The 23,749-nt window shown below is 33.5% G+C and overlaps 1 protein-coding gene across 1 annotated transcript in view; it reads left to right on the top strand.

The window, feature by feature from the left end:
- ACAP2 (ArfGAP with coiled-coil, ankyrin repeat and PH domains 2) overlaps positions 1-23,749 on the top strand; it is a 161,100-nt gene that overhangs the window by 121,405 nt on the left and 15,946 nt on the right. The window contains exons 9-17 of the mRNA XM_007465849.1: positions 1,416-1,490; positions 3,143-3,154; positions 6,451-6,563; positions 11,553-11,573; positions 14,629-14,680; positions 15,952-16,052; positions 16,654-16,759; positions 22,425-22,633; positions 22,977-23,046. Coding sequence (XP_007465911.1) covers positions 1,416-1,490; positions 3,143-3,154; positions 6,451-6,563; positions 11,553-11,573; positions 14,629-14,680; positions 15,952-16,052; positions 16,654-16,759; positions 22,425-22,633; positions 22,977-23,046 — 759 coding nt within the window. The remainder of the gene's footprint in view (positions 1-1,415; positions 1,491-3,142; positions 3,155-6,450; positions 6,564-11,552; positions 11,574-14,628; positions 14,681-15,951; positions 16,053-16,653; positions 16,760-22,424; positions 22,634-22,976; positions 23,047-23,749) is intronic.

Below are 23,749 nucleotides of genomic sequence, written 5' to 3'. Positions count from 1 at the left end.
GAATGTATGAAAAACATTAACATGCCTTTCACTTAAAGGCTATAAAACAAGGATATAATGGTTATTCCACTCATTCAGTATAAGAAACTATTGAGGGACAAACATTTTCCTAGCGCAGCATTACCGATTAAATCAATGCAGCATGTCACTAAGGTAAGTATGCATTAGATCTTAAAGTGGAGTGGTATAGTTGCCATCTAAGTAAAATATTTTATAATAGTGATAGTTCTATTTCAGTATGTTTTCTTTTGGTTCTTTATTATTGTTCAGTGATATTAAGATTCTGTGGTCAGAATTTGTCTCCTGTAGAAAAAAAACACCATTTGTGACAGTGAATAAAGGATCACACAGTCTTTTAAGAAGGCCTTTTTCAGTTTTGTTTTTAAAGGATATCAATGAGAACATTTTGACATTTAATACTTGGTCTATCTCCGTAGTCTGTTGACATTTACATTTTTATTTATTCATTTATCACACATTAGTCAGTTTGAGGTGATGGGTGTTCAAAGATGAAATGACATACATCACAGTTTAGAAGAGTAGTAGGCCCACATAATGGGGTATTTTATAACCCAATTTTTGTTATTCCAGCAAAGAGGAGTTCAAGAAGCCAGTGCTTTTGTCATAATACTGGAAGTCAGATATTTCTCTTCTGATGGAAAGGATCAAGAAAGAAATGGGATTTTATGATTTCATAAGTTTTTAATTTTTTTTTTAAAAAAAGGACTTTAAAAATTGGTGATTTTATACCCTGATCTAATGAATGGTTTCTATTCTATTCTATTCTGTTCTATTCTATCCTATTCTGTCCTCTCCTACTCTATTCTATTGTATTCCCTCCCTCCCTCCTTTCTTGCTTTCTCTTTTATCTGTTGAATTATTTTTTCTACCTTTTCGATTTTATTGTAATATTAGGAAGCCGACTTGAAAACATGATGCATCTTGAGTGATTGGAAGTGTCTGTTATATTGAACTTGTGAGGCTGGCACACACTAGCTTAGCTGCTACTTTTTGCTGTTTGGGAAGAAAAATCACCAGTATATCTTCTTTCTGTCTTTGATAGCGACTACCAGAATTGCTGAGTGCATCAGCAGACAACTTAATCTAGAGTCATTCTCCTTAATTCAAGGGGTGAGCATGTTATCACTGTTGTGCCTTAGACAGGGCCACCTGTCACAATTGCTTGGAACCATGGTTGCTCTTAGAAATGTTTTCCCTATAGGAGTTAAAGACCTTCTCAAAAAGGATATGATACCAGAAAAAAAAGAACTTCCATTTAAAGTTGTAGCCAAAATGCCTTTTTAGGTAAACCTCAATTGACTGACTGATTTGGAATATGAGTTTTGAAAAATAATCACGTCTTTCTTTCTTTAACTTCTAAGTCTCTATCATTTACTCCTTTTCTCCTTTTATAGTTGGATCGACTGGTTGTGGATGCAGCAAAGGAGAAAAGAGAAATGGAGCAAAAACATTCCACCATTCAACAAAAGGTATTTGAGGGGAGAAGTTAAAGGAGATTAATTCCCATTTTACACACTTTCTTGATTATTGGTTTCAGCAGAATATCATTGTGTTGGAAAAGATCCTTTGAGTTGCTTTAATAATTAAATTGTATAGATAAATTCCTCCATTTTTTGTAAAAAATAAAATAGTTTTCTGATGTTCAGGTTTGTATTTCATTATTATTTTATATCAAAATATTTGAAAGTCATGCTCTTGAACCAGTTTATAAAAACATCAGTCTCTTAGGGCCTTAACTGCTTTAAAAGTGGCCCTTAGAGTTTAAAACACTACTTATAGTTTCAGTTAGGATATCACCAACCACCTGTAAAAATGTGTGTGTGTATGTGGGGGGCAGTGGATGGGGCGTGCGTGGAGGTGGTCATGGGTTGGAGAACACCGTAGCATCAATGTGTGTGTTTGGTACTAGGAACTTCCAGCTGCAGTCACTCTAAGGCAGCACTTACCCTCTCAAGTGATGCTGAAATTTCACTTGCATTTCTTATTAATTTGCCTAAGTCTAGCTAAACTAATGTTTGAAAAATATATATTTAAAAATGAAGATTTAAATGTGAAACCAATTTTTGTTTCTGTGTGCTAAAAGCTTTGAATATGATATATCTGGAGCTCAGTCTAATAATATTTTATCTTATATAGTCATTGACATTTTTTTGTGTGTAGTAATCTGAAAATAAAAAGAGACAACTGGAGGTTGAATGTATGTAAAAAGTATGAAAAAAGATGTGTTCTGTACTTATCTGGCAGGAGAGATACCATGATCACAAAGGTGGTTTTCCCAGGGTGAGACTTATCCATCCCACACCTACAATTTCCCCAAACGTGGGAAACTTGACTGCATAATTTTTGGTAGTGGGGGACTGCTATCACACTTTCCCCTAAAAAGACAAAAAAAAAAAAAAGATACCTTCTAGCATTGCTTTAAGAAATCTATTCTCTTGGTATTGAGCAGTCAAATCAACTTTTGTTATGGTTTATTTAGAATTTAAAATACCAGTAAACTAGATCTGATATAGAAGATATCAGAGGAAAAAAATGAAACTGAAATCCGTAATAAAAGTAAGGAAAATTTTATTGGTGATGAGTGGTTAGTACTCAAAGAGAAACGTTATTTAAAAAGTGGAAGATTTTCTACCAGACCATGTTTAATTCATTACTTCTAGTTATATTCAGGTAAGGCTACCTCCATGTTTTATTTTGTTTAAAGTTAGAATCACTTTTGGTTGGATTACTTGTTTTAATGACGTTACTGTGGAAAGATTTTAAAGAATTGGGGCCAGTCATTTTTAATTAAAATGAGAGGTCATGAAATTTAGAAACATGTGACTATTTGTTTAAACTGAATTATTTAATGAATATTATACATCTTTTTTTAATAGATCTTTATTGGAGTATAATTGCTTCACAGTACCGTGTTAGTTTCTGTTGCACTATGCATCTTTCCCTATTGTATAAACCGCTCAGTGTTGTACCGAATGTCCAAGAGTAGTAGATTATTAAATATGATAAATTTATTTGATTTTAAATAATTGTCAGTTATTGTTTTCCTTAAAGGGAATAATGCTGTTTTTGTTCATTATGAATACTTACCTTTTTTTTTTTTGCCCTTAAATGCTGACACAAGGCTGCATTACAGGTAAAAAAAAAAAAGGAAAAGAACAAGATCCAGTCAAACTAAAAATTAAGGAAAAGTATGTCTAATGTAATTATTTAGATTTTTTCAAGAATTGAAATTGATCAGTTGAAGAAACGATGCTATGCATATTCATGTACATGCCTTTTGGATATATGCACACATTTCTGATGGATTTATACCTAGGAATAAAACTGGGTCAGAGGGTGTGTATATATGTTCAGTGTTGGTAGATAATGCTAAATTATTTTTCAAAATGTTATACCACTCCTGGTAAGCAGCACTGCGTGAGAGTTCCCATTGCTGCTTGCCACCTTGTTGTATTGTGAAAGTTTTAAATTTTTTGCCTATTTTGGTGGTAGATATTGACATCTTTTTGTGGTTTTAATTTATGCTTTAGTCACTAATGACCTTCTCCCAAGTCTGTTGGTCATTTGGATATCCTCTTTGTTAAATGTCTGTTAGTCTTTCTCCCATTTTTCCATCATGTTGCCTAGCTAACTGTTGATCATATCTTCAAATATTCTGGATATTAGCCCCCCTTTGGGGTATATACGTTTTAAATTTTCACATAGTTTTTAAAATGTCTTTTCTGTGTGGTACTTTTTGTGTCCTTCCCAACCGAGGATCACAATGGTATATCTCTTAAGGGTTTATAGATTTGTCTAATCTTCTAAGTGTTTATAGATTTGCCTTTTATCAATATATCTAGATTTTTAATCAATCTGTAATTGGTTTTTTGTATATAGTATGAGGTAGAGATCCAGTTTCCTTTTATTTTCACATTGGTAGCTAAATGATCTAGATTCAGTTATTAAAAAGTTTGTTTCTCCCTACTACTCAGTGTTGTATACTGTTATACATCACATTTCCATACATGTGAAGTCTGTTTTGGACTCTTTTCTGTTTTGTTGGTCTTTTTATCTTAATTATGCTAATACTGTGCTATCTTAATTATTTTAGCTTTATAGCATATCTTGATATCTGACAAAGCGAAGCCTCCTACCTTCTCTTCTTCAAAAGTGAATTGCCAAAGTTCTGCGTTTCCATATAAATTTCAGGAGTGGCTTTTTAGGTTACATAAAAATAGCTTTTGGGATTTTGATTGGGATTGCATTGGATCTGTGAATCAGTTTGGGGAAAAATTGATATCTTTATTTTAAATGTCTTCTAGTCCATGAGCTTGAAATATTTCTCCATTTCTTTAAGTTTTTTTTAATGTCCTTCATAAAGTTTGATAGTTTTCTTGTACATCTTTTGTTAAATTGTATTGCAAATGTTATTGTAAATATTATCTTGTAAAAATTTCTTTTCTCACTGTTTACTTTTGTTATATATTAGAATAAAATTTGATTTTTATGTATTGATTTTGTAACCAGTAGTCTTTTTAAGCTCTCTTTAATACTGATTTATCTCTGGATTCTTTTGGATGTTATGTGTACAAAGTCACATCATCTGCAAATAATGGTTTCCTTTACTTTTTGTTTATCTTGCTGGCTAGGACTTTTAAAATAAGCTTAAATCAAAGAGATAATACTGGTCCTTCTTGTCTTCATTGCAATTTCAAAAGAGAAAGCTTCTCTTAGAGTCCCCTCATTGGCCAGCCTTGGCCTTGCCTTCTATTCCTTGGGCCCCACACAAGAGCTTCAAGTTCTCCTGATGAGACAAACGCCCTTAATGGGAGACTTGACTTCCTTGCTCTGCTTACCCCTGTGGCTTCCAATTTTCACTTATTCTTTTGCCTTTGAGTGTTCCTTCCAATTTGTCAGCTCATCAGTGTATTTAAATTCTAATATATATTTTATTCAACATTATTGGTTGCTTCCATTATAAAATCATATCACATTTTAAGTACTATAAAATATTAATTGATGTTAATAGGAATTATACTGAAGACTTAATTTATCTCAAGAAAAATAGTTGAAATTAGAAAAAAATACTTATAATGCATTGCAAAGATGCCGATGTTACAAATGAAATTTTTAGAATGTTGCCAAACTCAATTACATCTGTTGCTGACTTAATTCTGTCTACATAATTAAATAAATTATAGCTTCAAGTAAATTTTAAATGAAGGAATTAAAATTTCCCTGATTTTTTCCCCCAAAGTAAAAGCAGGAAGAAATGTAGCAATTTATTTACAGGTTATTTCATTTGATTATTTTGGATTATTATGTCTTTATGATTAAATTTTGAGAGATGTCAGCAGTGTTTGTTTTTAATTCTGAAGTTAGTCTCTTTCCTCTTTCCATAGTCTTAGACTCAGATTTGGAAAGCCCTTAGGTGATTCTCACTCCGTTTCCCCTCCAGTGCAGGACCCCGGCATCCCAGCGTTCTGGCCTCTACCAAAATCTTTCTGAAGACTGAAAGTCTACTACTCTCTAATAGGATAGCATTCTAATTTTGATTATTGGTCCAGAAATAATTTTGAAAGTTTCAAGACTGATTTTTAGAGTTTTCAATTTGGGGATCACAGCAATCTTGCAGTTTTGTTGAAATTACTTTGGAAATTCACCAGGAAATATTTTAAAAATGGGAATTCTGATTTCAAAACTTCATGAATCCTTGGAGGAAAATTGAAAGTTTGAATTCCATTCAAGTGAAAACTAGAATGATTAGAATGATAGAAAATGACTATGAGTGGTTCTATAGTCCTCATAAAAAAGTGAGCTTGGAATGCTCACTTCACACTGTGGTGCTTCTCCTTTGCAAAAATAATTTTATTTTAATCCTTTTTTGAACCCCCAAACAGTGGAGTTATTGTTTCTCCCAGTTTTTAAAAACTGCCATAATAGTAATATATTTAGAAAATAGTGGTAGATTTAAATAATCCCAATTAAATATACCCATATTCCTTTAAAAAAAATTGTTAGCAGACACATCACCATAAAATATTGGGATTAAATGAAAACATTTTAAACATAACACCTGTAGAATATCGAGTTATTCCCTTTGTCTATTTGTATACATATTGTGCTTTTAATCACAGTGTATATACAATTTATTTACCCAAGCTGTATAATTTATAAAATTTAAATTGTTTTTTCTCTTTTAATGTATATTCTGTATACTCATATATGTTATTGCATAATAGTCTACTGGATTGAAATACATCAATATGTTGAAGCATTCTTCTATTTTTGAACATTTAGGTCTCCCCTGCTTTCTTATGAATATTGTTGATATAACTATCTTAATACAAAGCTTTTTACTGTTTGAGCTGTTTCTCTAGGATAGATTTGTTGTCTAGGGAAATCAGTAAAAATCGTATGAACTTTTTAATGTGTTATTTTGTCTAGGATTTCTCCAGTGATGATTCTAAGCTAGAATATAATGTAGATGCTGCAAATGGCATTGTTATGGAAGGTTATCTGTTCAAACGAGCCAGCAATGCCTTCAAAACTTGGAACAGGTAATATATTTCAAATCTAGTCTTGCTCTTTCCATATTCTCAGTTTTCTGACTTTCCCTTTGGTTTGGCAACTCTTTCCTTCATAATTCTCTAAATTCACAGTCCCTAGTAACTTTCCTGAACCCAGTCCATTGAATATAAGATAAGGCCCTTCTAGGAAAGGGGCCTTAAGAAGCAAGTCAAAAGTAACAGTAGTAATTCTAAATTTTAAAATTTAAGCGAAGTTTAAACCAGGAAGCAAGGAGACTTTTTATACTGCTTGGTCTGTAGTGACTAGATCATTACAATGAATAAATTTTAAAATGTGAGCTTCCTCCCATATTTGTTACCAAATAGATCTGATTGCAAATTATATTTTGAATATAATGGATGAATATGACAAGTGAGCTTTTTTTTTTCCCTTTGGGTTCCTCCCCTATATACTGTTTATGTACATTTTTACTTAATTTTGGCTTGTGAATCTTTAAGTGAGGTGATCCTGATCTTTGGATCTTTACAATAACTTTAACCAGGAGTTTTAGGATATGGAATTGTTTTTATGTGTGAAGTGAGTATGGCAGCTGGTGCTCCTTTTTTCTAAACTTGACGCCTACCGAAAACTTAAAATTTTTTTTTCTAAACTGATTTTTATATATATTGATCCAGTAAATGTCTTTTGAATGAATGTGTAAAATATTTTATTTTCTCATGTATTAATAAAGTGGAATAATTTCAGACATTAAAGCAAAAAAAAAAGATTGTATTGTCTCAGGATCATTCTTCTGAATAGCAGTGATTAGCCTTTTATTCAAGGATGCCTCCCTTCTTGCCAAAAAAAAAAAAAAAGAGTAGTTAGAACAGTTTTGTAATAATTGAAAATAGTATTGGGTTCTGGTTAATTAATATACTATTATATTATTGGTTGAATGTGTATATTTTATTTGCTGCTTGAACAGATATGAATTCACTTAATGATAGATTGTTTTCTTTTTAAAAAAATGGACAGTAGCAAAATAAATAGAATTTTCTTGGTAAGTTTAATTTAGTATACATTTTTGTTAATTTAACTGGAAATGATTATGCTTGGATATTCAGTACATTGAAATGGATTCCTTGTGCACTAATTTTGAGTCCTTGGTGATGAGGTTATAGAAAAAACATTTATTGATATTTTCAAATGTCACTGATACATTGAGTATTTCCATAGCATTCGATATTGTCAGATGTTTGAATGGTACATGGTGTGTTGTATTTGAAATAATTTTCCTTTACTTGAGAGTGAATATAAACTGGAAAGAATAATGATTATATTTGATATTAAGTCTCTTTGAGTTATGTAGAACTCTTTTTTTTTTTGCGGTACGCGGGCCTCTCACTGTTGTGGCCTCTCCCGTTGCGGAGCACAGGCTCAGCGGCCATGGCTCACGGGCCTAGCCACTCCGTGGCATGTGGGATCTTCCTGGACCGGGGCACGAACCCGTGTTCCCTGCATCGGTAGGCGGACTCTCAACCACTGCACCACCAGGGAAGCCCAAGTTATGTAGAACTTTAAAAATAATACATGAATATAGATGGATCAACTAGATGGTCTGGTTAAGAAATAATGTTTAACTATTATAAAGTAAAAAAGAAAAATTAAAATTCTGTGTTAAGCCAATAATCTTTTAAGCGTTTCCTGGCAAATTTCCATAGCCAGAGTAGGAAATTAAAATCATGTGGTTGTCACATTTTTATAATAAAGATTTTTCAACTAGTATGGTTTCATGAGGTAATGATAGAATTGAATTTTAACCTTCAGATTTCAAAACAACCTTCTTAAAGTTTCATACAGTGAAAATACAGTAAATCCATAGAAACTGTACCATTATGTTAAGAAGAAATGAAATGAACTTCCATGGACTACTCCAATCAGTCTCAGACTTCAAAATGAAGCACAGTAAGTGTTAGTGGAAAATCGCATTCCCATTTAGGACAACGGAAGAACATTAATTGACTTAAGCATGGACCTTTTGGTTTTTTATTATATGTTTCATGAATTTTATTAATTGGCATAGACATTAAAACATAACTAAAATCAAGTAGGGAATAACTATTAAATTCTCAATTATAGATATGTTACCTTTCATTTGCCAAGTAAGGAAGACAATAACTTTGGAACTGCCACTTTTTAAAGGAGATGCCATTTCTGTGTGGTAGGATGACAGTTATTGATTAGAATCATAGATTGTAATTAACCCCCTAATTTTTAGTAAAGAAATGGAAGTGCAGGGAGATGGTTGCTCATTCAGGGTCACACAGCTGGTTTGTGACAAAATTGAGGCTCAAAACCTGGCTCTTTAAAAAACTTGCTATGGCAGATAGTCAAGAGACGACCAAGGTCAGAAGACAGTGGATCAAAAAAAAAAAAGAAGACAGTGGATCAACCCAGAATTAAGACTCCGTGCTTCCAGTGCAGGGGCGGGCGGGTTCGATCCCTGGTCGGGGAATTAAGATACCACATTACATGAGGCCAAAAAAAATAAAATAAAACATAAAGGAAATGTCAAAAAAAGAAATAAATAAAAAACTTGCTATGGAAATTCCAAACAATCTGAATTTTTTTTTTTTTTTTGTGGTACGCGGGGCTCTCACTGTTGTGGCCTCTCGCATTGCGGAGCACAGGCTCCGGACGCGCAGGCTCAGCGGCCATGGCTCACGGGCCCAGCCGCTCCTCGGCATGTGGGATCTTCCCAGACCGGGGCACAAACCCGTGTCCCCTGCATCAGCAGGCGGACTCTCAACCACTGTGCCACCAGGGAAGCCCACAATCTGTATTTTGATAAGACAAAATACAACTTCAATAACAACAAAAAAAAAATAGCTTAAAAAATATTTTTAAAAACCTTCCTAATCCATTTGCATTATTAGGAATAAAGTATGCATAGAAAATTAGTTTCATTTTCATACACCTTTAAAGAATATTTTGATGACAACAGTAGTTAAAGGCAGACTTCTAAGGAATATAGCATATAAACATACAAATCCCTTTTCAAAAACAAAAACAAAAGTCAAAACCTTGCAACAGGGCTTCCCTGGTGGCGCAGTGGTTGAGAGTCTGCCTGCCGATGCAGGGGACGCGGGTTTGTGCCCCGGTCTGGGAGGATCCCACATGCCGCGGAGCGGCTGGGTCCGTGGGCCATGGCCACTGAGCCTGCGCGTCCGGAGCCTGTGCTCCACAATGGGAGAGGCCACAACAGCGAGAGGCCCGCGTACCGCAAAAAAAAAAAAACCTTGCAACAGAAGTCTTAAGTATTTTCTAGGTTATAGGTCAGTAGCTATAAAAGGGAGAAGAAAGCAAGAGTTATCTATTAAATGTTATTTAGAATTCTCTTCTGCTTTTCAATTTTAAAAATTTGGAATGTATCTAAATTTTTTTCTATGTGGTTACCAAAAATCTAATGTTAGGAAGTACGTGCAAATAATTTCTCTTTACCTGTATTTGACTTCCAGACTCTGCCCTGCTTCTCTAGTTAGTTCTCTATCTAGCTTGATTTAATATATTCTACGAGCCTCTGAATAAAAGACTCTGTATTTGTGCCTTAACTTTAAAAATCCAGGAATTCAACTGTTCAAATGTACAGATTTTTTTTCTGCCCACTGTTTACATTTGTTTGTTTCTTTTTTAATTGTTTGTGGATTAGTTTTAGGAAACATACTTTCTTGTAGTTACTATAAGGTGCCAATCATATGATGACAAATTTGCCATTGTCTATAGTTGTATGGAGTACAAGCATACAATATTTTCAAAAGGAATTTTTTAAAAAGATCTTCCTGAGGGAAATGTGAATTTGACTAGGAATTCCCAGGTAGTTTTAAAACCTAACCCTGTGTTTCATAAAATCTAAGTATATCTTGAAAGCATCATTCTATGATCTGAAATTTAACCAAAGAGATGGTATTTTGTGTGATATGATTGAAATACTGTAAGGAGTGAAACGTTTTATGTCTTATGTGAATTGTTGAGCTTGTTTCTGGTTGGCTTCAGATTTCTGGTTTGTGGTGTCTCTTAAGATTTTTATATGTCTATAATATACATTTTTTGATGATGTGATATCTACAAAATAGTCTTTCCATACCAGGCCATCTTCTCAGTGTGTCAGCTTTACTTCAAGCTCAAGTCAGTGCTAGATGGATTACTAATACCTGTATATTTCTTTTGCTTTTAATGATAAATTTAGAAAAGATGAAGGAACAAGGAAAATAATTAAATATTAACATTATTTAGTAGTGAGGTGTTAAAACGAATAAAGGAGTTGAATAATTACATGCTGTGCTCAGTCTTTGTTGAATTAGAAAATATAGCTAAAAGCATAAAATGTATTATATAGTATCTTAATCTAGTACAGATACAAATAAGAAGTGTATAGATAGATTAAAGATAAACTCTACTTATGTGTGGCCTTAGAGTCTCCACTATCATTTGACGAAAAGAGGGTGAGCAGATGGGAGGAACTTTTCCTTATGGAAAGTTCTCATTTGTTTCAGGTTTATATATATATATATATACACACACATATGTGTATATATATATATATATATATATATATATATATATATATATAAAACTATAGTGATTATTTCCCTTAAATTTTTAAGGTGAGGAAAGGTACTATTTATATTTTACAGCTATGACCATAGAGACAGAAAATAATAGCAGAGTGTGCTAAGTCCTACCAGAACCTTCTATACCATAATGCTTTGAAGAAATTTTTGAATATTTCTGAAATATTAGCATTTCAGATCCCTAAGAATTGGAATTAACTGTATAAATGCATGTATGTATAATATGTGAGCAAAATACAACAGATACTTTTGACTCTTTTGTTAGGTTATGAGCTTAAGCTGGTTCCTTTAATTCTTGCTTTATTTTCATATCATGCTAGTCTTTTGCTTATTTTGCACATTTGCGTTTTCATTCTTTTACCACCTTTCCCTTATGTTTTAATCCTGCCCCATTTTTTCACATGACAGGAAAAAGCCCGATCATATCAGGTACCAAATGGCTTCCTTCCCCTCACCCTTACCTTACTCCAGTTTCCTCTTTGGCACGAGAAAGCTCATAATTAACCTGCATTTCAATTGGATTACTTGCAATGGATATAAAGTCTCATGTTTTAAATTGGGAAGAAAGTGTAAACTTCTTATTTGAGGAATGGAATTATACCTTTTCATTGCTTATCTCCTCAATTTGTTTTAATCTGGAAAAGAACGTTTGATATGTGTATAGTTATCCAAAGAAGATATAGATTGAGTAATACGAATACCTTTATATATATGTGTGTCTGTATTTTTCAAGGGAAATAAGCTAGTAAATGCTTTTTAAATTTTTTAAACAGTAATTAGGAATTAGCCCCTTTGGTAATCACCTTATTAATTATGTTTAAAGGAAACATTGTCAGTTCCTAGCTTTTGTTTGTTTTACCATTTTGATCTTTTTCCTTGTGAAAAACTAAATTGAATTTTAGATAAAGGAACATATACATGTTCAAGCTTTTAATTTTGTTAAATGTTCACCTTTTTGGCACCTGTGTGCCAAATGTGTGCATGAATCCATCATCTGTATAGTTTTAGTGATAAAGCTTCTACAGATTTAGAAGTATGACTTTTACCAATGTTCTTGATTTTGAGTTCTGGGACTAGTGCTCAAAAATTGTAAAAGATACTTGATTTCTTTTTTAATGTATTCCCTCCCCACCAAAATTCTGTCATCCTATGGCTCTCATTGGTATTTAAAAATTAATAATATTTGTTTATGAATGTAATATTTTGGTCTAAAATCTTTATTATGTTATCTCAGTTTGAGATAGATATAAAGTGGTGTCTTAGTTTTCTTAAAACCAAGAAATTTTCCTTTTTAAAAACTGTTTTATATTTTGGCTTTGTGGTCAGTTTGTGAATCTTGCAGAATATAGTGTAGTTGTCAGCACAGTGCTTTCCAACATTTGTCTTTTTTATTATTTAATTACCTTTTAAAGAATCTTCAAATTGCAGGTAGCATGAACTTGAAAAATATTAAATATTTTTGCATATCGCATAGACTATGAACTGTCTCATTTTTCCTTTTATTAAGATTGTTAATAATAACTAGGATTATCCTACAGGAGCAATTTAAAATTATATTTTATTTTACTTACCTGATTAAGGTCTTCATCAATGTAAATGAGTAAAGTTAGTTCTTTTTTCTTCTTTTAATGGCAGAGGAAGGGAGATAGTATCATAAGACATACTGATCTTAGTAATTAAAATATTTTTCTACCTAGGATATGTTGTGGGGTTTTTTTTCCTTAGCAGATGTCAAATTACGATGAATTTGTAGTGTCTTGAATTTATAGTGTATACAAAAACTAATGATGTGAGAAAGTTACCCAGAAGCAGATAGATGGTAGGGGAACTGAATTTCAGAAATATAAATGATCTATAAAGTTAATAATCAGAGGAAATTGTCTCTAACAAAAAAATTGTAAGTTTTTATCTAGTATTTTGTTATTTATGTTCAGAGGCTATTCTAAGATTCAGCAGGTCAAAAGAAATTTATTTTTTGAAGACCTCAGAAGCATGAAAAGTTTACATGGATGTTTTTCCATTGTGCAATAAAATTCATTGTAGTTTTTCATCAAATTATATAATATTACTATATATAAAATATAAGAATTTTTATTAATATGGTGTACGCTACTTCAAATGATTTTTTTAAAAAGCACTTTAATCAATATCAGAGATTGTTTCCATTGCATGTCATCCCATGTGGCAGGGCTGCACCATTTTGTTTGTTTGGAGGTATTTCCTTTAACATTTCTAACCAACCATGTGTTCCAAAGCAAAGAGACCCAGAAGTTCTTCCTTTTCTAGCTCACCTCTTGATGATTTGCATTTAGAGGCAACCCACTTGGTTTTATCTAGATGCTTATTTAACAGTCTCAATTTTAATGGTAACGGTGATACCTTTTTAAATAGCAGGAAAACCTAACAATCTGTCTAGCTTAAAAATAGAAAATCATCTAATCATTTTCTCAGCTTTGGAGAATTAACTTAATTTTTTAAAATAGAAATTCTAAATATGTCAAAATACAATTTTTAGTGCTTTGTATTAGTATCAATGAAAAGGTAGAATCTCTATCTGCTAATAGATTAATAACTAATGTTTACGATAGAAATCATCTCACATGAAACTAATTTTAAAATAATGACTCAAATATTGTTTTACCTTTCATGCTTGATGAGAGTTTTTGCTTCCTTTTATGAATGGCTTTTGGCTGTGAGTTTTTTTTTGTAAGTCTTTAGGTCCTTTTACTGTTTTAATAAATTAGAATTAGTAAATATGCCATATGTAGCTTAGTTTTTTCTTCTAAAGAAGATTGCAAGTAAAGTGTTTGCCAATTAATGTATAGTAATGAGCAGAACAATAGTTGGGTGACTCATTTTTAGTCATAACTTTGATTATTCTGCTTAGAAGTATTTTACATGAAAGTAAGCCCAAGTGAATTGGCACCTATCTCCTGTGATGTCAGTTCTAAAAGGATGATACAATTTTCTGTTTTGCTTAACAAATCAGACGCTGAATTAGCTTCAGAAAGGTTGAAAACGAAGCACCATTTATTTCAGTCTTTTATTGTATACAAATGAAGTCTTATTTATAATATAATTTTATTTCTACTTTATAACAAAAGCAAATTATTTTGGGGGAAAGATTTAGTTATTTTTGAGGAAGCTCAAAAAGCTAAATTTTTATTTTAAAACAATTACTATTTGGTAATGACATAAAGGATGACAACTTTTGTTAGGATATAAATTTCTGACATAAAAATGAATCAAAATATAGTAATCTTATTTTCCTAATCTCTGGTTTTAAAATTGCCTGAAATTGTTTTTTTACTTTCAGTAGTTATCTCATTGACATCAGTTTATATAAAGCAAAACAAAACAATGCACTTCTAAAAACATAATTACCATAAACTGATTTTCTAGTGCTTTCCCCAATATTTCTTTTCTAACAACAACTGAAATAAATTATGTTTGTGAAAACGTAATCTATTTTGTATTTATTTAGACGCTGGTTTTCAATACAGAATAATCAGTTGGTTTACCAGAAAAAGTTTAAGGTAGGTGTTTTGTTAATTAAGTGAAAACTCATTGAGTCCCCGGTTTAAGTTTTTTAACTGTTCCTTTTGGTAAAGCATTGAAGTCCATAAATATGCATGTGTGCAAGATTACTGCTTATTAGTTTTATGTTTGTGTATGTATAAGAGGACTCAGAAGTGGAAAGTGTCAACATTGTGTCCTGAATTCTTAGTTCCTAGCTTTGAGATGGATTTTTCTGTGTCCCAGGATTATTACTTTTATTCCTTCACGTGTTTCTTTGTCCAGCTGTGAGACAGGAATTCCCTAGTACTGTTTTGATGCTGAAGGAAAGGGTGCCTTTTAAGAAATATCACCTTAGGGCCAAAAGTGGTAATGGAGAAAGGTTAATAATTACATTAAAGTGTAAGCTTGAATTAATTTAAATAGAAACTTTTAAATTTGTTAACATTGTTTTTACATGTTTGTTTTCCTGAACCTGATTTTAAGAGTGAGGTATTTTTATTTAATGGAAAGGCATAATGAGATTATATGTGACTTGAGAATGTTAAAGATAATTAGAGAAAAAGAACTATTAGTTAATTGATGACTTGATTTTTACCTAGTTAGCCTTTATGAATGATGTATTCACCTGTAAATTTCAAATATCCACTTTACTCTTGAGATGACACAATGTGAAATTTTACTTGCTATTCTATGGTAGCAGGTTTTTTCCATACAAGTTCTTTATTCTAACTAATTAGTCCATGGTTATTTCTACTCTGATAAGCTTGGTTTTGAGTTTTTTTATTAAGTACTAAAAAAATGATTTAAAATTTCTCATTTTCTTAGGTATTTTACGAAGCACGTATAGGCTTCTTATTTTTCTTTCAGTTATTTAAACTTGACTCCTGAAAGGCTTCTTTTTTTGGAGGAAAGTAGCTTTTATTATATGTGAGTAAGGATCAGGAGAGAAATCGATATGGAAGAAAATAGAAGAAAATGAACAGAAAGCTAACATTTATTGAGCACTTGCTAATTAACTACCAAGTGTTGGACTAAGTTTATATAAACTATTTCATTTAATTCTTATACAGCACTTTTATGAGGCAGATAAAATTATTAACAGGGCAGAATTACCTTTATTAGTTATATCTATGTTGATAACTCCTATTTCTAATCTAAAATAAGGTAAAATATAAACCTTTAAAATTAGACCATTTATTCCAAGTACTGTTTTTAAGTATGTTTTTATTGGTAGTTGGTATTTAAAACCTAGGTTGATAAATATGGGAGTTTTGTTTCCTTACTGTAGGATAATCCCACTGTGGTGGTAGAAGATCTAAGGCTCTGTACAGTGAAACATTGTGAGGACATAGAACGACGATTCTGCTTTGAGGTGGTCTCTCCAACAAAGTGAGTGGTTCTAAAGAATTTGAGAGTTGCTTTTATGTTTCCATAGCTTGTCTTAAAGAATTTTCCAGAATACAGAGAGATCTGTGTTGCAGTTGTGATTATATGAGCTAAAGAGGGAAAAAGTGCTCTAAAAGTAAATTTAATAATTAATGATTACATGTATTAAGTCAGATATTTATGTAACTTCTACCCAGTATCGTATTCTTTAAATTCTATAAAGATGATTGATGTGGCCATGTGAAAACATATTAAGTGTCATGGTAATGAACTGAAGTCATATATCAGATAAATTTCTTTGATAACTATCATTTCATATATCTACCCAATGGAAAAAATTAATGTTATTTTATGTGGCAAATTTAAAGTTTTTTTTTTTTTAATATACAGGAATGGGTGATTTGTTTTCAGTAGGTAATTTATTTCATTGGTTCCTTGATTTCTTTATGAACATACCCTGTCGTAAAGATAGGTGAAATAAAACCTTTCAACAGAAATTAGTTTTTGTTAGAAAATTATTAAATAGCAAAGTGGACAAAAAAGTAAACCTTCTTATTTTTTGGTTTAATTTAGTATCTGAGAAAACAATGTTATTTCCTTTTAGAAGTTGTATGCTTCAGGCAGATTCTGAAAAGCTGCGCCAGGCATGGATTAAGGCTGTTCAGACCAGTATTGCTACTGCTTATAGAGAGAAGGGTGATGAATCAGAGGTTAGTAAACAATATTGTAATACCAAGTGATACATTGACAAAGTTTCTAATTTTAGTTGCAACATTGCATGATTATTAAAACTTTCTTTATTATGGAGGATAATTTTTTTTGTAATTGAAATGGGTTTTATTTTTAAATTGTAGATTCAATTCTGTTGCTTATTTCTCTTTACTTATCATTTTATATATATGTTTAATATATATTTAATATATATATTTATGTTTAATCCATTATTTCAATAGGTGTCCCAGGTATTCTGATGCAAGTATTTTTCCCCAAATATTTTATTATTCTAATAAAACAGTGAATGTGAAAGGTATTTAAAATTAAAACTGGGTGAAAAGCAAAAAAGGAAAGCTCATATTTTAGTGGAAATCTCCCTGGAGAAGATAAGCTAAATATAGAGTCTTGGGTTGTAGTCTGGCTTTAGCTACCCAGTGAGTTTACAGACTCTTTTGAGCAAGGCCATGAGTGAGTCTTAAGAAATGGAACTCACCACTTGCCCCCACTAGCTTCCTAAAAATGTGACATTTGTGAATCTGTACATGTCTGAAAATGTTTGTATTCTATCCTCACATTTGTTTGATAGTTTGGTTGAGTGTGGAATTTTTAGGTTGGAAATGATGATTCTTAAAAATTTTAATGGCAGTGTTTTTCTTGTTTCCAGAGTTGTTGTTGGAGTCTTTCTTGTTACCAGTCTTTAGTATTCCTCCTCTCCAATTTCTTTGTTTTCTTTTTCTGGAATTTCTGGACTGGTCTTATGATTTTCTTATTTTTTGTGTTTTTTGTTCTGCATTCTGGGAGATTTTATCAGTTAGTCTTCCAAACCTTCTATTGAATATTTCAGTTCTGCTAGCACATACTTAATTTCCAAGAGATCCTTTTTGTTTGCTGAATGTTTGTACATATAAACCTGTTTTTTTTTCATATATGCAGTGTTAGAGTTGTGGTTCTTAATCTTGACTGCACATAAGGATAACACAAGAAGCTTTAAAAAATCCCAGTGCTTAGGTCCCACCCCAGAACAATTGAATGGAGTTGGGACCCAGGCATCAATATTTTTAAAAGCTTTCTAAACGATTTCTGTGTATAGGCAATGTTGAGAACCATTTTATTAGGGGCTTTCCTTGGCTTTCTGGTAATCTGCTTATGGTTGCAAGTTAAGGACTAACCTCTTTGGAAGCTCTGAGAACACAGTTAGGACTTTGTTGACTGTGAGCTTCAGCAAAGTGTGGACCATTTGTTGAGGAACAACCAGAGTTAGGGTCTTTGGAGTCTTTTCAGCTAAGATTCCCCAGAGAAGACTCACCAATCTCCTGCATAGGGATAAGGGCCTGGCTTGGAGCTAATTGCTGGGGATCGCAGCATTCGGTGTGTATACATTAATTTAATCCTCTGCCTTCCACCTTTTAGGTAAACCCCATCCAGTCACTTTCCGTTTTACTTTCCCAGAGAATAAACCTCTAGTCATTTGTGTGTCTTTGTAGAGAGCAGTCCACTAATGGCAGTGTTGGGGAGGGCACCTTCGATCTAACTGCTTCTTAAACAATCAGTCCTCCTACTTTCATCCCCACTTCCAAGATAACTGGTATAAATCCTTGAGTCCTTTGAATATTATGTGATATAAATTGATGGACTCTTAGATTTTTCTTATTATTTCCTTAGATTTTACCTTGGTCTACTCAGTTACCATTCATCCAGCCACTCTTCAGCTCCCCAAGTTTTGTTGCTCTTATTTTCTTTCCTGTTCTCCCTATTCTTGTGGATAAATGCCTTAATTTTTTTTAATAAAAAAGCTTAAGTTTTTTAAAGTAGATTACAGAAATAATGTCATTCTACACTTAATAGTAATTTCTTAATATCGTCTATAATCCAGTCTATATTCATGTGTCTTCAGTTGTCCTAAAAATGTCTTTTACAACCTGTTTTACAAAGTAGGATCTCTTCGATGACTGGGTATTGCATCTGGTCTTATGTTCCTTGTCTTTCCATCTAGAACAGTTCCTTTTTTTCATAACAATGGCGTGCTGAAAAGGTTAGGCTATTTGTTCCTATAGAATTCCTTCTCATAGATTGCAACATAGATAATGTGTATACTTCATGCTGCAACAGGAGACATACAATATTGTTATCCAGCCACTGTTAATGCGAAAATGTTCTGTGTGAACATGAAGCAGACACATTGGATTAGGGAGATGACAATATGATCCCTCCATTGTCATGTTACATTTCCTTTCTTGTTCCCAGTCTACTCTGTTATTTTGTGTAACAAAATCTACCTTGTGTTACTTTGACCCTATAAGATCTATGCTCCATCAACCATCCATCTAATAGTTTTATAACTGAATTTGTAATTTCATTAGGAATTGCAAAATGATTTTCTAATTCTGTCATTCCCGTCTGCATTCCTGTGTGAAATACAGGTTTTCTTCATCAACGGAGCTATTTAGTTAGTTTAATAAAATGCTTAATTTTTTGCTTTTAATTACCACATTTGGTTGATTTATTAGCTACCTTAAGTGGGGACAGATACAAGTTTTTTGGGATATCATTATACACTCATGGATTTTTGGTAAATACAGTGGGTCCCAATTAATTGCGGTAATTACTATTTTTTCATATTCAGATTATCACAACTTTGTCCATTAAGGGCTCTGGGTAATTGCCTTTAAAAAAAAGTTCTCTAGTTTTTAGCAGAGTTTTGAGAAGGAACAAATTTAGGTGTGTATCCAGATCATCTTGATGAAGGAGCTAGTGGTGTTGCTGAAATACCTATGTTAGCAAAATCATACACCAGAAATAGCAGGGATTATAGGAAAAATAGGGATAGGGCCAACCTAAAAAACCGTGTAAGTTTGTAACTTGAATAATTTTTGGAACTTTGAAATCTCAGTAAAAATATTCGCTTGGCCAAAAAGTTTGTTTGGTTTTAAGTCAAGATAAAAGACACATTTTTCATTTTCACGAAGAACTTTGTGGAACAACTTATTCACTACCGAATGAGCTTTTTGGCCAACCCAATATTAGCCTAGTTAAATTCCTAATAAATGAGCACTATAATATAGAATACAGATAGGACTTAACTTTAAAAATTGGTGAGGATAGCTTAAAGGAAGGGTACAGAAGGGTTGAGGCTTTGGTGACATATACAAAATACATAAAGATCAGAGAGAATGGTGCAGTAAACACTTTCAAGTCATAGCACATGGCCAAAATGAGCCAAGAAGAATGGGGAGATGGGTGTCATTTTCAGTCCTGTGTTCCTTGAGGTGGCCAGCCCAAGTTCTGCTGTGTTAGTGTACTTTGCTTTCGGCCAAAAGCATTAGCTAATAAAGGAAAAATTAGGGCTGAACCAACATGATTTCTGCATTATATTGACATCCTTTCTCTATATGATAATTGCTTATGAGCTAATTCACATTATCAAACATGTTTTAGTAAAGCAGATTTTATTTCTTTTTTTTTTAATTTTAAAGTAATCTCAAATTTATAGAGAAGTTCCAAGTATAATACAAACAATTTTTTCCCCTGAACTGTTTCAGAGTAAGCTGCTAACATATGCCCCATCACCCATTATTAATTTAGTGAGTAATTCCCACAATTAGGACATTTCTCCTGTATAAGCATAGTACAGTCATCAAAATCAAGAAATGAGCATTGATGCATACTTCCATTTAATTCTCAAATATCATTGTTTTAACAGTTGTCCCAGTAATGTTCTTTACAGCAAAAAGATGCAGTTCAGAAGCACAGGTCTCTTTTAGTTGTCATGACTCTTCAGTTTCCTTCAGTTAGGAATAGTCCCTCAGTCTTACTTTGACCTTCTTGACCTTGGTTGTATTGAAGATTACAGATTTCTGTAGAATGTCCCTCATTGTTGGTTTGTTTACTCACAAGGTTATGCATCTTTTGTAGGAATGTTGTATAAATGATGCTGTGTTCTTCTCACTGCATCCTTTCAGGTGGCACAAGATTTTGATTTGTCCCGTTATTGGTGATGTTAACTTTGATCACTTGAGTAAGGTAGTGTCTGCTAGACTTCTCTACTGTAATGTTATCTTTGTAATAGTTTTTTTTGTGTGTGTGGGGGGGTACTTTGAGACTATGTAGATATTCTGTTCCTCATCAGGCTTTAAATTTTAAAATATATCAATATAGGCCTCTATTTTATTCAATGTGTTATAATTCATTACTATCATTATTTGTTTTCTCAAATTGACCCAAGTTTCTCAAATTGACCCAAGCCCTGGATTCTGTATCCTTTTGACATGTTCCCAACAATCTTTGAGTTGTTCTCTACTTTCTAACATGATGAGATGTTCTGAGTTCATCTTCTTGTAGTTTCTCTGTACTAGCCTTGAAATCAGTAGTTTCTGCAAACTGCCCTAGTTCTTTTTGGTGGAGAATAGTTTGTAGAAACCAAGATAAGGGAATATACATGTATATATACACATATACACATTTACATCTGTATTACTTTATGTATCTATTTGTATTGAAACCATTAGGGCACCTGTTGGTATCTCCAGTCCTAATTCAATATAACAGGGTTTGTTCTAACTCTCTCCCTTTTTATATAAATAAGCCCTTTGTCTGCAGTGAGAAATCTGGCTCCCACTTATTTTTTAGCAGGTTTAGTTACATAATCAGTTCCCCTGTATGTGACCAATATCCCTTCCCTGCTGCCATTTCCCACCTGCCAGGCTCTAACATCTCTCACTAGGTGGCACTCCCACTTTGTAGTTCCTCTCTGTCCTCAGGCTCTCATTTCCTTTGTTGGGCTGTCTCCCTATGCAAATACCCTCCTTCTGCTGCTTGGGAACAACAACCTGCACAGGGTCACTCTCATTTGAGGGTATGCTCCTTACCCAGCTGAGTCCTCTCTGGCATACTGTATCCCCACACTTTCTTTGCTTAGCCCCACCTAACGGCTATTGAATTGAGTTTTCAAGAAGGGCAAGACAAGGGCCAAATTATATTTCTGTTGATTTTATACTAAAATACTGGCTTGTTGAAATGTTTTTAAACCAGAAGACATTTTAGGTCATATCTTTAATTGCTTAGGACCCCCAAACTACATGTTTGTATTTGGTCGTTATTGGTATAGACTTTGTTGTTCGCTTAAAACATTAGCTTTTTGCTTATCTACCACGTTTGCTTTTCTCCTCGTTTCGCCTGAGATTTTAGACATCGTGCATTCTGTTGTTGATTCACTCGTAATTATAATTATGCAGTTGATCTCCTCATTAGTAAAAGGCCATACCATTTTCAGTAATTCACTGCAGTAATTGAAACAACTTGCTTGCAGTTCATTGAATACCTTGGAAAAACTTGGTATAAGATAGTATTTATTTTATTCTTGAGTCTTTATAGTCTCACGTGTACTCTCTCTGTCTCTTATCCTGTGTGTTAATTTACTGTTCCCCTTTCTCTTTGCCATTTTATCCTGTACATACATTCATTGTGTCGGGTTATTTTTCAATATTAATGTGTTTCTCCCCACAAGACTAAAGGCCAGTCGATGGAGGAAACTATATCTTTTCATTCTTGAATCCCCGGTGCTTAGAACAGTGCCTGGCTTAGGCCCATAATAGGCCTTCAATTTGTTGATTAGAAGCATTTGTTTGGAGCATGTAGTGTGCAACGTAGTATTACAATCCTGAGAAGCTGGATAAGAAATCATCTCCATCCACGGGAAGCCTGGATTCTGGAAATGAGTCAAAAGATAAATTATTGAAAGGAGAAAGTGCATTGCAGCGAGTCCAGTGTATTCCTGGCAATGCCAGCTGTTGTGACTGTGGTCTGGCAGACCCACGGTGGGCCAGCATCAACCTGGGCATCACCCTGTGTATCGAGTGTTCTGGGATTCACCGGTGGGTAGGCCTGTCCAGGGTGAGAGACTTCTTTCCGTTAAACACACATTGTAAATTATTGTGTCTCATTGGTTAGAGGACCTTTCCCACTTGCCTAATTTGACTGCCAGTGTGTTTTTGTATCTTTTATGAAGTGGATAAAATTCTGGTTTGTGAAGTACTTTTGAGGACTTTGATTCACCATATTCATTATTAACTAGAAGATCTATCCCTATTTATATATGTGTTGAGGCCTATATTAGAGACTATGTCACATTAAGAGAGAAAAATAACTTACATAATGTGCAAATAGAGACTTGAAAGTTTTATATATTAATGCAGTCTTTTTTTTTCCCCCACTTAGGAGTCTTGGAGTTCATTTTTCAAAAGTACGATCTTTAACTTTAGACACCTGGGAGCCTGAACTTTTAAAGGTAAAATGAATATTTGCTTAAAAATGTTTTATGTTTTGGGCTTCCCTGGTGGCGCAGTGGTTGGGAGTCCGCCTGCCGATGCAGGGGACACGAGTTCGTGCCCCGGTCCGGGAAGATCCCACGTGCCGCGGAGCGGCTAGGCCCATGAGCCATGGCCGCTGAGCCTGCGCGTCCGGAGCCTGCGCGTCTGGAGCCTGTGCTCCGCAACGGGAGAGGCCACAACAGTGAGAGGCCCGCGTACCGCAAAAAAAAAAAAAAAAAAAAATTTATGTTTTCACATAAAAGTCAAGATTGTATTTATTTATTTATTTTTTTGCCACATAGCTGTGCAGGATCTTAGTTCCCCTACCAGGGATTGACCCCGTGCCCCCTGCAGTGGAAAGGCAGAGTCCTAACCACTGGACTGCCAGGGAATCCCCCAAAGTCAAGATTTTAGAATCTGGTTTTACAAATGTATGAGTTTCTCAGTGCTAACAGTGAATTAAATTGTATTGGAACATATCTGATGTTATTTTGGCAAATCTGGTGTTTTGTTATTGGTTTTTTAAATTGCTAAGCTTATTATGTAGCACTCTTAACTCCATGTCAGTTCACTTTTTTTTTTTTTTTTTTTGCGGTACGCGGGCCTTTCACTGTTGTGGCCCTATCCCATTGCAGAGCACAGGCTCTAGACGCGCAGGCTCAGCGGCCATGGCTCATGGGC

This window comes from Lipotes vexillifer, unplaced genomic scaffold, assembly GCF_000442215.2.
Source record: "Lipotes vexillifer unplaced genomic scaffold, Lipotes_vexillifer_v1.1 scaffold853, whole genome shotgun sequence".
Lineage (NCBI taxonomy): Eukaryota > Metazoa > Chordata > Mammalia > Artiodactyla > Lipotidae > Lipotes > Lipotes vexillifer.
Note: the sequence above shows the minus strand (reverse complement) of the source record. Positions and strands in the feature narration are given on the sequence as shown.